Genomic DNA, 14,818 nt, shown 5'->3' with positions numbered 1-14,818 from the left:
CAAAAACTGAAAAATTCGAGATAAATAGCTAAAATAAGCCAAACGACATGCGTTAGAATAGAGGGATTACCGGGGTATCGCGTCCGGGCGGGTCAACGTAACACACGCCAACACGCGTGAACATTTAGCAGACGTACAACGGTCGCGTTGTTATTAGGTTGGGGCTCTTAGAAAACCCGACACTCCACGCAGAAACAATAAAACCCAGCTGCATGTGCCGGTAGAAAGCCAGTTCAAAACGGAAATCACCCTTCCTGTACCGACCCCGCGCCGATCTCAAGAACAGGGCTCGGCGTGACAGGTACGAATTGCCGACTATGATGATGGCCCGACCTCGCCAAGGGAGGCGCGCAGACCGGCGGCCGCGTACGAGGTCATGCGCCAATGGCGCCTAAATTACTCCGGTACACCGGAGGAGGATCCGGAAACGTTCCTGGCCCGCTTGGAGGACATGCGTAAATATTCTAACTTAGAAGACGCGGACCTCTTGCACTGCATGTCGATCTGCTATGGTATAATACCTGCGGTGACTTCACGACTTGGGAACAGTTCAGGACCGCGTGGTGGGAAAATTTCGGTAACCCCGATTACCAAGAACTCTTACGTAGGTAGCGGGAAACAGACGGAAGAGCCGCTCGGAGGAGTCGGGGCGGCTCCGTGCACTTTAATATCGGCCCGAATTACCGAACCGATTGCGAGAGAGAGTTTCGCGTCACGCCACTCGCTCTTGATCACCGATGCGCACGTAGGGAAACGCGTAGTCCGTGCCCATTAGGGAATCTATTAAGATTCCGGCTCTTCCGTGTCGTTCGTCAGTCGTGACGCAATAGGGAAAATTGGGAAAACCGCGAAAATCTTCGCGGCGAAACGTCCGTGTTTTTTCCTCCTGGTCACGGGCTCGGTAATTCGCGCTACCGAACAAGACTGAGATTAGGGATTCAGGATGAAACCCGTACTATTCTCGCATACGTCCTCGATAATTTAGTAAATCCTCTGTTGTTAGGAATTGATGCAATCGCGGAATTCGGTATCGTTGTCGAGTACCATAGAGCAGTCTGGTACTTCGCGTTGCGGTCGTGAGTCGAATACCCCTTCGGTCCCGTCTCGCGAGAACCACTCTGTTGCGGCCTACAGGCGTTGAATGAAATCGAAAAGGATCATTTGCGCGACTTCTTGGAAAAAGAACTCAACGACCTTGCAAGTTCAGCGGGCATAACGTATTTGACCAAGCATCGGATTGATGTCGGAGAAAATCGTCCGATTAAGAGTCTCTTCATACTTGCCGGGACCGGAGGGTTTTACGTACGGACTATAGGTCCAAATGCCGTGTTGCCGATATTCTGTCGAAGCTCGAGCGCCTTCGTTCCGGCCATTGGACTATTCCCAGAGACCGCCGTTGTCCGGCGGCTGAGCAAGCGGCTGATCATTACCAGATGGCCTTTCGAGACCGCGTTGACAGTTCCCTGCTGTGCGTGGCACAAAAAAAAGGTTTCTCGGGGCTCTACAGCTCCTTAGGTAAACTATCGGTATCTCCCCTCTAGAACATTATGGAAATAGGAATCGTTCCTGCCTCTTCGTGAAACAGCATCACACATCCTTATATATTAACGTAAATTATACATATATTGTAAAAACGAGAATAGTTGTTTTTTTTATAGGAAGTATTCACGTTAGGAAGGGGATCATGCCCTGTGAATTCGATCATTTTTGGGGGACTATGTCTCGACTTTTGATGACATTGAAATGTGTTGTGGTCCAAGTGAAACTGGAAGAAATCCGAAACAATACACCCAAAAGTGTCCGATATCGTGTGTAATGACTCACTCACATGATAACTTGTAGAATAAGAAGAATTAATTCCACATAAATTGCATCGTTTTGTCTTACGACACGAAAAAATGTATATGGAAAACTTCTGAATTCTTGTCCATAATGACCTCAAAATGATTAGATGGAAGGTTCCCTGGCAGGAATGCGATGGCGTATCTCTGTCTTGTCCAATGAGACGGGACAGTAGACGTACACATAGGCGCTCGAGTGCGACAGAGTTGAAGTTACCCTTACAAGACAATTAGCAAAGGACGCACGCTGGGTGCTTCACTGCCTCGGTCTCGTTGGTCAGAGCATAGGTACGAATGCGCGGCCGATTGGATCAGAGAGCAAGGGACAGGCCTCGTTTCACACGTACTTTCGGCTACAGTCGAGATATTGGCTACAGCGGTCGCATATACTATGTAGCGTGTGACGTCGAAGCCAAGATACTGGGTCTGCGGGCGCGGCGGAGATGAGCATAGGCAGATGTAACGATAGAGTCCCCAAAAATGGTGGCACTGAAAGAATGGCGACATTAAAATGGTTTTTTTTGGTTGCGTCGTAAGCCCTTACGTACGACGCGACAAGCACGCGACCAAGGCCAGGTATAAAAATCCCTATCGACGACCTACCGACCATGGACGTCATAAATCAAAAATCCTTCCGATTGTACCCACCACTTTCGTAATTTTTAAGCCAGCCAAATGCAGCACATGCGAAACCTTGTACACCGTTAGCGTACTAAGATTTACAACTGTAGATGCTTGCGAACCAAATGTTATACGTATATTTCCACTTTTCCAATTTTCCACTATTTCCACCAGCTTTCGAACACACCTTGCAACCAATGAATTCTAATCATTTTAAACTTGTTCTCCGGAGTTTTGACTTATAATCACTTATAAGATATAAGATATAATTTAACTATGCTAAAATTGATTTGTGAAGCTGATTTTCATCGTTCCATCGTTAAATTAGATTATAGTTTGAACCATTACTTCTTAACATTACAACTCAGATGAACAATATTCTTTTCTCTACTTCGAAAATGGATTGTGTGCGGATGCTGTCGTGGCACCGGCGGCCGATGCCACGCGGCCTGTGCCAGGTGGCGGCCGCCGTTGCCAGGCGACCTGTGCCAGGCGGCCGAAAACGGATGCCCAACGGCTTGCCCAGCTCTCAGCGTATGCATAGGCATCCCCGGGGTGTAGAGGGGAGTAAACTGTTCGGGGGTTAGGTAGCGAACCCCCGCTGTGTGCGGGTGTTAGCTTTTGTTGCGAGCATCTCGAGCGCCTTCTCAGGTTGCTTTTTATGGTTCCGGTGCGTATGGATTAAAAAATCGTGGTAGTATCCATACTAACGTTCGCCTCCGGCAAGTATGAAGAGACCCTAAACAATGTTATTATATCGTCTCGCCTAAAGTACAGGAAGCGATATATAAAGACGTAGATTCCTTATTCGCGACTGATATAATCGAACCCTCCGAAAGCGAATGGTCTAGCCCTATAGGAATGGTCAAAAAGCCGAATGTAAAATACCGGTTTTATTTAGATTTTCCCAAGTACCCGCTAACAATTATGTCGAGCATTCTAGATAAATTACGAGCCGCGCGATACATTTCCACCCTCGATCTGAGCCAAGCGTACTTTCAAATCCCTCTCGAAGAATCTAGTAAAGAGATTACCGCATTTACCGTTCCAGGATAAGGGTTATTTCAATTTAAGCGTATGCCGTACGGTCTCACGGGAGCCCCAGCTACGTTTCAGAGATTATTAGATCATCTCATAGGTTCGGAAATGGAGCCACATGCTTTCGCGTACTTAGATGATATTATAATCGCTACCTCGACTTTCAAGGAGAATCTCGCGTGGCTCACGTGGATCTTCAGGCGAATAAAAGCAGCCGGAATGATCATAAACCCCGAAAAATGCGAGTTCTGTCGGGGAGAAGGTATGTTATCTGGGGTGTCTCCATTTGGTGGCGGCGGAGCGGGCGAAACTATACCATATCGCCCGACCCTTCCGCCGCCCGCCGGGAGTGGAACTCACGAGCGGGAAGAAGGAGGAGCTCGAGGCTCAGACACGCCAAGCCCGGGCGGACGTATTTGCGGAGTGGGGGGTGCTCCTGGCACCCTCCACACGTCCGATTGTCCGAGGCGGGGAAGGTTGACCTTCCGCCTCACGCAAGTGCTCTCCGGCCAAGAAGCACAAGATGCGGCGGTAGCCGACTACGCAGTGCCACCACTGCGACGAAGATGTGAACACGGCGCGGCATACCTTAGAGGAGTGCCCGGCCTGGGTCGAGCCGCGTCGTATCTTAAGAGTCGCAGTGGACGGGTGGGACCTCTCGCTGCCGACCGTGGTCGACCACATGGTCGCCAGCGAGGGGTCGTGGATGGCGGTGGCCTCCTTCTGCGAGGTCGTAATGACTCAGAAGGAGGCCGCCGAGCGGGCCCGGGAGCGGGACCGGGCTCCGCGAGGAGGGTGTGGGCGCGGGGTCGCCCCCTGCGCCCGCGAGTGCCCCCCACGGGAAGGGAGGCAAGGGGTGGGAGGGCGCGGATACACCCCCGAACCATAAAATCCATCACATTTTATAACCTTGCAGATGTCCTGGGAAACCACCCGTATTGCCGAGACGTGCCAGGTCATCGCCAATGACCTGGCCAAAGTTGGCCGCCAGGAGAGACGCTGCGACGCTATTTCGAGACGCTGCCGGAGCAGATTGTGACGGATGCCTGGCCCACCCCGGTTAAACCGGAAGTGTCCCGGGAGGGAACCCCCAAGGACAGCGAGGTGGAGGTTCCGACTGTGGACCTCCTGGTGCGCCTCGACGGATAGGTAAATCCCTTACCGGCTCCCATGGAGCCTAATCAGAAGGCGCCGACGCCATCAGGACACCAGGAGAAACGCCCCGACGACCGAGAGAAACCGGGGCCCAACCGGAAGTCCGAAGTACCGTGTCGACGCCCAACAGCGCCCCGTCCCGCCACCACCCCTTCTATGCGTCGGCCGAGAAGCGCGCCCAATGACGCCTGGGAAGAGTACTGGCCCCCAATCCGACCCACGCACGTTGGAACTGCGGGCAGGAGGGCCACTACCCATGCGAGTGTCCTGAGCCGGAGAAGCCGTGCGAACTTGCACAACCTACGGGATCTATTGGCAGGAAGATTAGCGTGCCGCTTCCGTTAGTCTTCCCCCCTGTTTTCTTTTATTTAAATTTTTTTTTATAGTGTATTCTCCCGTACAGGGTTATATATCGTTTGTATCGTTAGGTTATCCCGTTGCATAAGATCTCGACATTTGTGGGATTCTGTGTTCTTTTCTCGTTTTCGTTCGTCTCGTCCCGCCGCGGTAACAACTTTGATTGTGTTTTTCAGTTTCGAGACCTCCCGGATGCCAAGGTGTAAATCCACCTAAGGCGCGGGAGAGACTAAAAATAAAAAGAAGTTATGATTAGGAAATAGGGAAACATTTCTTTCTTTCTGACGTCAGGGCTGCCACCCAAACCCTTCCCGTCCAGATTTTCGGTTTCCGAATGCTCTCTCGTCCGAAACCCCGACAATAGCGCGACCATAAAGTAGAGTTGGCGTTCATCCTTGTCGAGTACGTGTGTCCGTCCGTTGGTGAAGGTTCCTCACGAGTAAAGGAGAGCTTCCGGAGGGAACTGCGCCTGAACCTGTCGAGCTGAGGATGACTGTGTTGGAATACCGTCGCGGTCTGGTCCATTTTCAGGGGAGGGGAGGGGAGGGGATTGCAAAATTTGCGACGTCACTTCTCTGCCTATTCCGATCTATCGGAAGGACCGGACCACCGATTATCGCGTCGAACTGTTGAGAATAATTATTGTGAGGCAGTTGGTATGAATGGATTGGTACGACTGTGCGGTATGGGTTGGTATGAATGAATGATATGGATTGGTACGAGTGAGCGGTGTAAATTGGTACGAGTGAGCGAAGTTTAAAAGAGCGTGTGCAGAGAGTAAAGTTGGCGGGCTTCTGGCGTTTGAACGGTGTGAAAACGTGGTCGTGGAAAAGGCTACTTAAAGAAAGCGGTTACATTATTATAATATTAAGTCTTTGTTTTTTTTACTTTCATGTATCTGTAAATAATAAATAACGTTTATAAAGCAACACGAACGATAGCTCGAAGGGTTAGGAAGCGCTACCCGAGGAAGTTCCATATCGATCATAGATCGATTTCTGACAAATTTGGCGCGCGCCGAGCACGGCCAAGCTTCAGGGACGTGCTGGACGCATCAACAAGCCTTCCGACTACACTGAAGGACGCCTCGCTTCGCGGGACCACCCGTCGACAATCTCATGGCCATTGCGAGAAAAATCCTGTGCACAGGTCTTTGGAAAATGGAACCACTGCACACGGGCCAGAGAACCCGGGGGCGACGACGCGGGACAAAAGTCCCTGTCGAGTACCGGACATTTCTTTTCGCGGTCCTGCCGCCGCCTCATCCAGTCACTTGAAATGGGGCCTCAGCGTGGGTGGTGCAGGTTTCGGACCTCCCCAAGCCACGACGCGCGGTCGTGATAATTTTTCGCGTATGGTTCGGGACCCGAGGACCAATCGAGGGCACGGTCCTGCATTCCAGGATTTCGCGTGCGTAGCGCGTCCCATTAGGCAAAGTCGGGACTAAGGCTTCGAGTGGGGGTAACGAGGACCCCATCGTCGCGTTACCGTCAAGCGATGGATCACTGTCGTGGTAGCTTCTGCCGAACACGACGTAGTTACCGTGTTTCGTCTCGCGACGCAGTTCCCGTGGTAGGACAGCAAGCCCGGAAGAGAACACCGGAAAAGGAACGGCGGAAACGGTAAGTCCACACAGTGGTCCTCTCTTGCTTTAATTGGTTTCGCGAGTTGGTTCAGGCATTTTCGCGAGAGAACGACACGCGTCTCGTCTCGTTCTCTGGCTTTCGCGTGCCTAGGCTGCACAGTGGGCAATTTGGACGAAATCGGATTCAAAATCAAGGAACTTTCGATAGGAATGAGGTAGAGCGATGAAATTTTTTTTAAATGAAAGCTGAAACTTAGTAGAATATGGGAAAAATAGAGAGATTGTGGTCCGAACGTTTTTTAACCTCGAGAAAATTCGTTAAACTTGCACAATTTCAAGAAAATTATGGTTTTTCCAATACCACGCACGGAAAAAAATTTCTTTTAACATGCTATACATCATTTCCCATAGATTTTTTCACGCTGATTTCAAATCTGGTCTCAAAATTTGTCTACGACCTCAGGATTTTGCAAAAAATAGATTTTTGTGACAAAAACTAATGAAGTCATTTTTTCGTTGAAATGATTGGATGGTAATAATCTCCCTATATTTCCCATATTCTACAAAGTTTCAGCTTTCATTTAAAAAAAATTTCATCGCTCTACCTCATTTCTATCGAAAGTTCTTTGATTTTGAATCCGATTTCGTCCAAATTGCCCACTGTGGGCCGTCGGCGCTTGGAACATTTCGGCAGTTTCCCGTCAGAATCGAAACCGGAAGTCTTCCTCGGAGGAGTCGCGGTCTGTCGAATTGTAGTCGATTCTGTCTTTTTCGCGTATCTCGTAGCGAATTCCGCCGCGCGGAAAATATCGTACCACGTGCGTCCGACGGCGTTCTTGCGCCCTCGTGGTCACGCGAGCTCGTGTATCGTGCGTCGAACACGTTAACGTCCATCTGCATTTCGCGAAGTCTCGTCTCGACGAGAGATTTGTACCGTACCGAATTACCGTGCGCGCGCGGAGATTTTAACGGGCGACAACTACGCGCTGCGAAACCCTCACCGATTCGCTAATCTTGTATGAAGAGCGCGGGCTCTCAGGTGCTGCCACGTGGCCACGTATTTTGTAAAACCGTGACGTAAAATGAACAACTAGAGCCAATTTCGTGATTCGTTATTTCGACCTGCGAGATCCGCCCTGCCGTGAGAGCTGTCCCCGTTACTCCCATGCCCACCTTGGAACCGTTCGCGTCTCCCTTCGGTCTCGTGGTTCTCGAAGGGACGATTTCCGCCCTCCGCTTCGCCCGTGGACGAGAAGTCTTCGCGTTTCGCGTGGCACCGTTCCGGTGCCTGGCGCCCGAGCAGAAGGCTCTCTTTTTCGTCATGAACCTTCGAGGATGCGTTTGTACCGAGAGAGATCGCGTACGCACGGCCGTACACGGCCCGGTCTCAGAGCCTATAAACTCCCGGAGTTGGCCCAGTTTTCCTTCACGGCAAAAAGGGCCAACGTTACAAACTACCGGAGAAATCCATCCAAGTGGATCGAACATTCGAGCGATTGTCGACAAGACAGTTCGCTTAGTGTCGGTTTGATCTGAGTGATAGTGAAATTTATATTTAATTTAAAATTCATCCGTGGAAGGCACCCAGAATATGCTGAGCATTTTCACTCCTTCTATTTCCTAAAAAGGTCGGCTAGAAGCTAATTCATACTCCTTATCAGGAATGTCTGCAAGGAGGCGAGGACGATTGCTCGACCATTTTCGTAAATGAAAACCGCCACGACTGAGAAGTTCGGTCACTTGATGTCGTACTTATGAAGCTAGCACGAGGTCATCGGCGCCAAAGAGCACGTCATCGACGTAAATTTATTCAATTAGAATGGGAGTTGCCAATGGGAAATTCGTTCCTTCGTCTATCGCGAGCTGCTTGATTTTACTCGATCCGCGAGATACGGAGCGGAAGCGGTTCCATAAGTTACGGTTCGTAATGTGTATCTTTTAAGAGATTGCTTAGGATCAGCACGCCACACTATAAGTTGAAAGTGTGTATCACGAGGATCCACCCAAATTTGCCTAAACATTTTAGCTATGTCGGCAGCAAAAACGAAACGAGGCTTTCGCCACTTTATATGATTGCGTTGCGCCACTTTATGTGACTTAACGTTGTTCGGCCGCCCAATTAAAAAAGTCAACTTTGATTGGTGTTCACCGAACCGTAACAGTGAGTGAAATATCAAAAAAGTCCCAGATACTATTCCATTTATTCCTTGAACTGACAAGGAGAGGCCACGTCCTTCGGGTCACCGATTCGGTTGAAACTTTGCACACTTATAGATCTCGTTCTCCTCTTTACGAATATATAGCATTATAGGGGCAGATACCCAATACTTTTCGAGATATTGATGATTGAAGTTTCATTATTTCCCATGTAATGCCGTATTTTTCTAGCCTACAACAAGAGTCGGTGTGGCGCAACGGTAGCGTGCCAAGTTTTCAGCCGGACGACCAGGGTTCAAATCCTGCCGACTAACGCATTTTTTTTTAAATTTCATTATGTTTTATCATTGCATATTTATATTATTAATTTCAAACGAATAAATTTCACGCATAAAATTGCATTTTGAATTACAAATAACATGTATTTATTTACTAACAACAGGATTATTTATTATTGTTATATATTAAATAATAATTAATAGTAATTAAATAGTAATAGTAATTTATATATTAAATATATATATTAAATTTTAAGAACTTTTTATAAATATCTTGTGTTAACTTTCCGGATTTCGAACAAGTTGCTATTACGTTTGTGTGATGTGACATAAGTTCATCTACCTTTTTCTAAACAAATGCGGTCTTTACTCCCTTATATGTTATTGTCCTTTCGAACGTTGATTGATACTGACATCCTGTCTGATCCGTGTTGATTATATAATTTAAATGGAATTGTGAAATACGAAATACATGTTATTTGTAATTCAAAATGCAATTTTATGCGTGAAATTTAATCGTTTGAAATTAATAATATAAATATGCAATGATAAAACATAATGAAATTAAAAAAAATGCGTTAGTCGGCAAGATTTGAACCCTGGTCGTCCGGCTGAAAACATGGCACGCTACCGTTGCGCCACATCGACTCTTGGTGTAGGCTAGAAAAAATACGGAATTACATGGGAAATAATGAAACTTCAATCATCAATATCTCGAAAAGTATTGGGTATCTGCCCCTATAATGGTATATATTCGTAAAGAGGACGAGATCTATAAGTGTGCAAAGTTTCAACCGAATCGGTGACCCGAAGGACGTGGCCTCTCCTTGTGAGTAACACCATCAATCCGGAACTGTGGGACAAAGTGGATCGGCTGAGTTATGAGCAGGCATTAAAAGTGCATACCATCCGTACACAAAAACAGAAGGAGAAATTCAATAAACTCCAGGTGCCCAAGACTCAAGCTAAACCCCTTAAAAACACAGTCATCAATCTCACCAATTCTCCATTGTCCACCGACGAAGAGTCCGTTTTATCTAAAGGTCACAAGTTTGCCATCGCCCCCAAGTCCATACCTACAGAGGACATTATCAGCCAAGTTGAAAACACCATTTACAACCTTCCTCCAGAACAAGCTAACGAGGTAAGAAGGCTCACCACCAATGCCTTAAAATCGGCAAAACCTCCTAACTCCAACTTAACCAAGGCTGAAAAAAAGCTATCCATGACATCAAAAAACGCAAAGACATCCTCGTCCTACCAGCAGACAAGGGTAACACGACAGTAGTCATCAATAAAGACGATTACATAAAAAAAGCACGCGACTTACTTGACGACACTACATACAGGACATTACGTAAAGACCCGACAAAGACACTAGAAAGAATAACCACGACCATAATTAAACAGGCCAAACTTCCTGACCATGTTCACAAAACAATCATCCCCAAAGAATCTAAGGCTCCCAGACTCTACGGTCTCCCGAAAATTCACAAACCGGACATTCCACTCAGGCCCATAGTCAGTACCATTGGATCCCCTACCTACAAATTAGCTAAATACCTCACAAACATTCTTAAACCCCTCACAGGCAGTACCCCCAGTTACATAAAAAATTCTTCCCATTTTATACACAAGATTCAGACGATCCAAACACAACCAGAAGATTTACTGGTCAGCTTTGACGTCAAATCCCTTTTCACAAACGTCCCAATCACCGACAGCATTGAAATCATTAAGAATAAAATTCCTGAGAATCTTATACCTTTAGTAAAACACTGTCTCACCTCTACCTATTTCCTCTTCCAAGACACCTACTACAAACAGATATCTGGAGCAGCAATGGGATCACCCATCTCCCCTATCATCGCTGACATCTACATGGAAGATCTAGAGAATCGAATTCTTAAGAATGCACCTCGGAAACCAACACAGTGGTTCAATGTAGATGATACTTTCGTGGTGTGGAGTCATGGAAGGGATACACTCGACGACTTCCTACATTATATCAACTCACTACATCCCAACATCCAATTCACTATGGAAATAGAAAATGAAGACAAATCCCTACCCTTCCTTACTGTACTGGTCACCAGAAAAATCAATGGGTCCCTTGGACATCGAGTATATATGAAACCCACACATACCAACCGATACCTGCATGCATCCTCCCACCACCACCCAGCTCAGAAGAATTCAGTTTTAAATTCCCTTATTAACAGAGCCATCAGCATCACTGAGTCACAACACCTTCCCCAAGAACTTGATTACCTCAGGACCGCACTAATCTAAAACGGCTTCCTTAAATACAAAATTAACCGCACAATAGACCGACTCCTGAAACAAAACGACAAACAGACTACACGAAACATCGATGACAACCGAACCATAACCACCTTCCTACCATATATACAGAGCACTACCGACCGAATCAGCAGAATACTCAGAAAACACAGCATCAAGACCATTTTCACCACACAAACTAAAATAGGACAAGTACTAACCTCTCCCAAAGATTCGCAGCCGCAGCTATCTACACCAGGGGTACACAAAATACCATGCTCATGCGGCAAGGTTTACATCGGCGAAACTGGGAGGAGTGTGAGCACTCGTATCAAGGAACATGAGCGGTGCGCCAGATTGGGCTACATTCAATCAGCCGTAGCCGAACATAATTAACAACGGGACATACCATCCTTTTCAATGAGACCAAAGTTCTAGCCAGAACAAAAAGCTACTTCCCCAGAAAACACCGGGAAGCATTGGAAATCAAGAAACATCCCAATAACATCAACAGGGACACAGGGTATAGGCTGAGTCCAATATGGCACACACTCTTCCCAGTTTTTTAATTGTTCGGCCACCCAATTAAAAAAGTCAACTTTGATTGGTGCTCACCGAACCATAACAGAGAGTGAACCCACTATATAAGTGGAACGCAAAGCGACATACTTCAGTATCAGTGTGTCTCCAGACCCCCTGATGAAGCTAGCTGCAATGCTGGCGAAACGTTGGGAAATCTCTTCCTTCAGGACACGGCTTACGCCCGAAAGCCTCAACAGACAAAACTGTATAATGCCGGGCCGTGAAAGCCTCAAATCTCTGATCAAACAAAAGAAACTAATTAACAAGATCATGTGCGTTAGTTACCATTGCTAGCAGTGTCAGATCGAATGAACGTCAACATGGTCGATTTCACGAACGATGAACTGGCATCCATCGCCTTGCTGCTAGACGCAGACGAAGAAGGTAGAAGACGCCCGAGGAGATATTGGATTCACAGAAGTTTGCGATCGAGAAAAACCGAGGGCGAGTTCCATACCCTATACAACGAATTATTGATGACAAAAAATTTCACCAGTATTTCCGCATGTCATCAGTGCAATTCGCAGTTCTATTGGGGAAAATAGAACACGCGATAAGAAAGAAAAATACGACATTTCGGGAAGCTGTAACAGCAACAGAAAAATTAGCAGTTTGCTTAAGGTATGTAAATATAATTTTCTTTATGATTATTCACAACTAGACGAATCGGCGTTTTGCATAATTTCAATTCGCAATCAATAACAGTGATTGATTTATTAAATTCATTGTTGTGCAGGTATTTAGGGACAGGCGACAGCTTTCGAACGATCGCGTTCAGCTATCGATTGGGTGAATCGACGGTTCGAGGCATCGTGAAGGACGTCTGTCGGAGCATCGTCGAAGAAATGATGTCGGAGTGGATGCCGATAACGACGAAGGAACAGTGGGAGAAGATAGCGGACGAATTTTGGCAAAATTGGAATTTTCCCAATTGCTTAGGTGCCATAGATGGAAAACACGTAACCATCAAAGCACCAGCAAACAGTGGTTCACTCTTCTTTAACTACAAGAAGACGTTTTCCATCGTTCGATTAGCCGTTGTAGACGCCAACTACAAATTTATAGCGGTCGATATAGGCGCGTATGGAAAGAACAGCACGGAGGAATTTTTGCAAATTCAAAATCAGGCAGAGCCATGGCTGCCTCGAAGATCAATATCCCTCATGAGAGACCTCTCCCTGGCTCCGATATAAATATGCCGTTCGTTATGGTGGCGGACGAAGCATTTCCGTTAAAAAATTATCTATTACGGCCGTTCTCAGGTTCGACCATGGGTAATAGAACCAAAAGAATCTTTAACTATCGTCTGTCCCGGGCCAGGAGAGTTGTGGAGAACGCTTTTGGGATATTGTCGCAAAAATTCTGCATCTACGACAGGCGACTCAATGTCGACCCGGAATTCGCAAGCCTGATCGTGCTTACGACATGCGTTTTACATAATTACCTGAGATCCACAGCGTCTTCCAATATACGATATGATAATATGGAAGCAACACGTGCAAGTCAGAGTGGCCACAGTTTAAACTCTCTTCAACGACAGGGAGGAAGCTCCTCGAACTCGGCGTTCAACGTACGAGAGACATTTGCGAAATATTTCGTCTCAGCTCCTGGAGCTATTGAATGTGTTCAGCTGCAAGTTAATGGGAGATCCCCTTGAAAATCCGCGGCACCGCTATTTCAAGGTGGGACCAGGGACCGATCCCTTTGACAATAGCTTTATCGTTTTACTCGCGGCTGACAAATCGGCACGACCCAACATTTGGCGTGCAGATGGTCAACACGTTTTATGACACGGGCCTCTAGGGCTGTTTTTGAGAAAGTCGCCTTCACGAAATCTTTCTTAATTGCCTAGTAGAATTTTCCTCGCGTCCTCAACAGTTAACCGTACTGTCATAAAACGTGGACTTACAAAAGTGGCATCGCGGGACCATCCGACGGTCCCCGGCCGGTGAACATCGGGCCCACAGCTGTAATTTTGCCCGCCGAAATCCAGCGACGTTGCCACCCCGACATCGAATACCCCCACTCCACACCAACGCACCTCGAGTGCATGGAGTGGAGTTGGGGTAAAATTTAGTCTAACTGCAACTCCCGCATAAACAACAACAGTTTAGGCTCCGGAACTAGTCAACCACACGGACCAGCCGCTATAGTTCCGTGTTGTACACTGCAACAGCAACTTCATTCGTAGAAATAATTATCATCCTTATCGTCCGAAAGGATCGTAAGGTCGCACCGAGTAGCGTCGTCGGGAAACATCGGTTGAGGAATTTACGCCTCCTCATACTCTACGTCAAAAGGGTCTGCGCCGCGAAACGTGCCCGAACCGTCGTCGGAAAGAACAGAATGTCAGGACGATGTATAATTGTAAATAATAATGTTTGTATGTTTGTTATGTTTGTTTTTTTAATTTTAAATATTTTGCCATTGTTGTACAATTTAACGTATCTTTATGCATCATATAGTTTTTTAAATTTTAAGTATTTCGTCATTGTTGTTTGGTTTGGTTGTTTGTTTATTGTTTTGTTGTTCATTGGTTCAGACTGATAGAAATAAAAATATTTTAATTTTGAAATTAAATATATGTTTTTTGAAATATTATTTTCTTTAAGCCGAATAAAATTTAAAATATCAAATAGTATTTGAAATATTTATGTCGCCAAATATTACCCGCTCCTGCGTGCTTACTTGCTAATGAGTCTGAGTGTTAATGACCTATCGGAAATTCTGGGATTGCTACTAAGTATCATAAAAAACGCGATTACGAAGCATACTGTTACGTTCCGAACAATTATTATTAGTTTCTAAAACCATTTTGGTTTTGTCCGTCGGTAGCACTGTGGTTGATAATTCTTGTAATTATGGGATTTCCCTAATTGATCACAGTGTGGCCTTTGACGTTGTATAGCATTCTAGATTAT

General features: G+C 46.5%; 2 protein-coding genes across 2 annotated transcripts in view; one reads left to right on the top strand and one right to left on the bottom strand.

Moving 5' to 3' along the window:
- LOC143360360 (uncharacterized) overlaps positions 1-14,818 on the bottom strand; it is a 277,601-nt gene that overhangs the window by 237,261 nt on the left and 25,522 nt on the right. The window lies entirely within an intron of this gene.
- LOC143360299 (uncharacterized) lies at positions 377-12,133 on the top strand. The gene is made up of 6 exons (XM_076799017.1): positions 377-512; positions 3,364-3,483; positions 3,601-3,762; positions 6,577-6,634; positions 9,846-10,075; positions 10,252-12,133. The coding sequence occupies exons 1-6, from the start codon at positions 377-379 to the stop codon at positions 11,322-11,324; spliced, it is 1,779 nt and encodes a 592-aa protein (XP_076655132.1). The 3' UTR covers positions 11,325-12,133.

Source organism: Halictus rubicundus, chromosome 13 (genome assembly GCF_050948215.1).
Source record: "Halictus rubicundus isolate RS-2024b chromosome 13, iyHalRubi1_principal, whole genome shotgun sequence".
In the NCBI taxonomy this organism is placed as follows: domain Eukaryota; kingdom Metazoa; phylum Arthropoda; class Insecta; order Hymenoptera; family Halictidae; genus Halictus; species Halictus rubicundus.
Note: the sequence above shows the minus strand (reverse complement) of the source record. Positions and strands in the feature narration are given on the sequence as shown.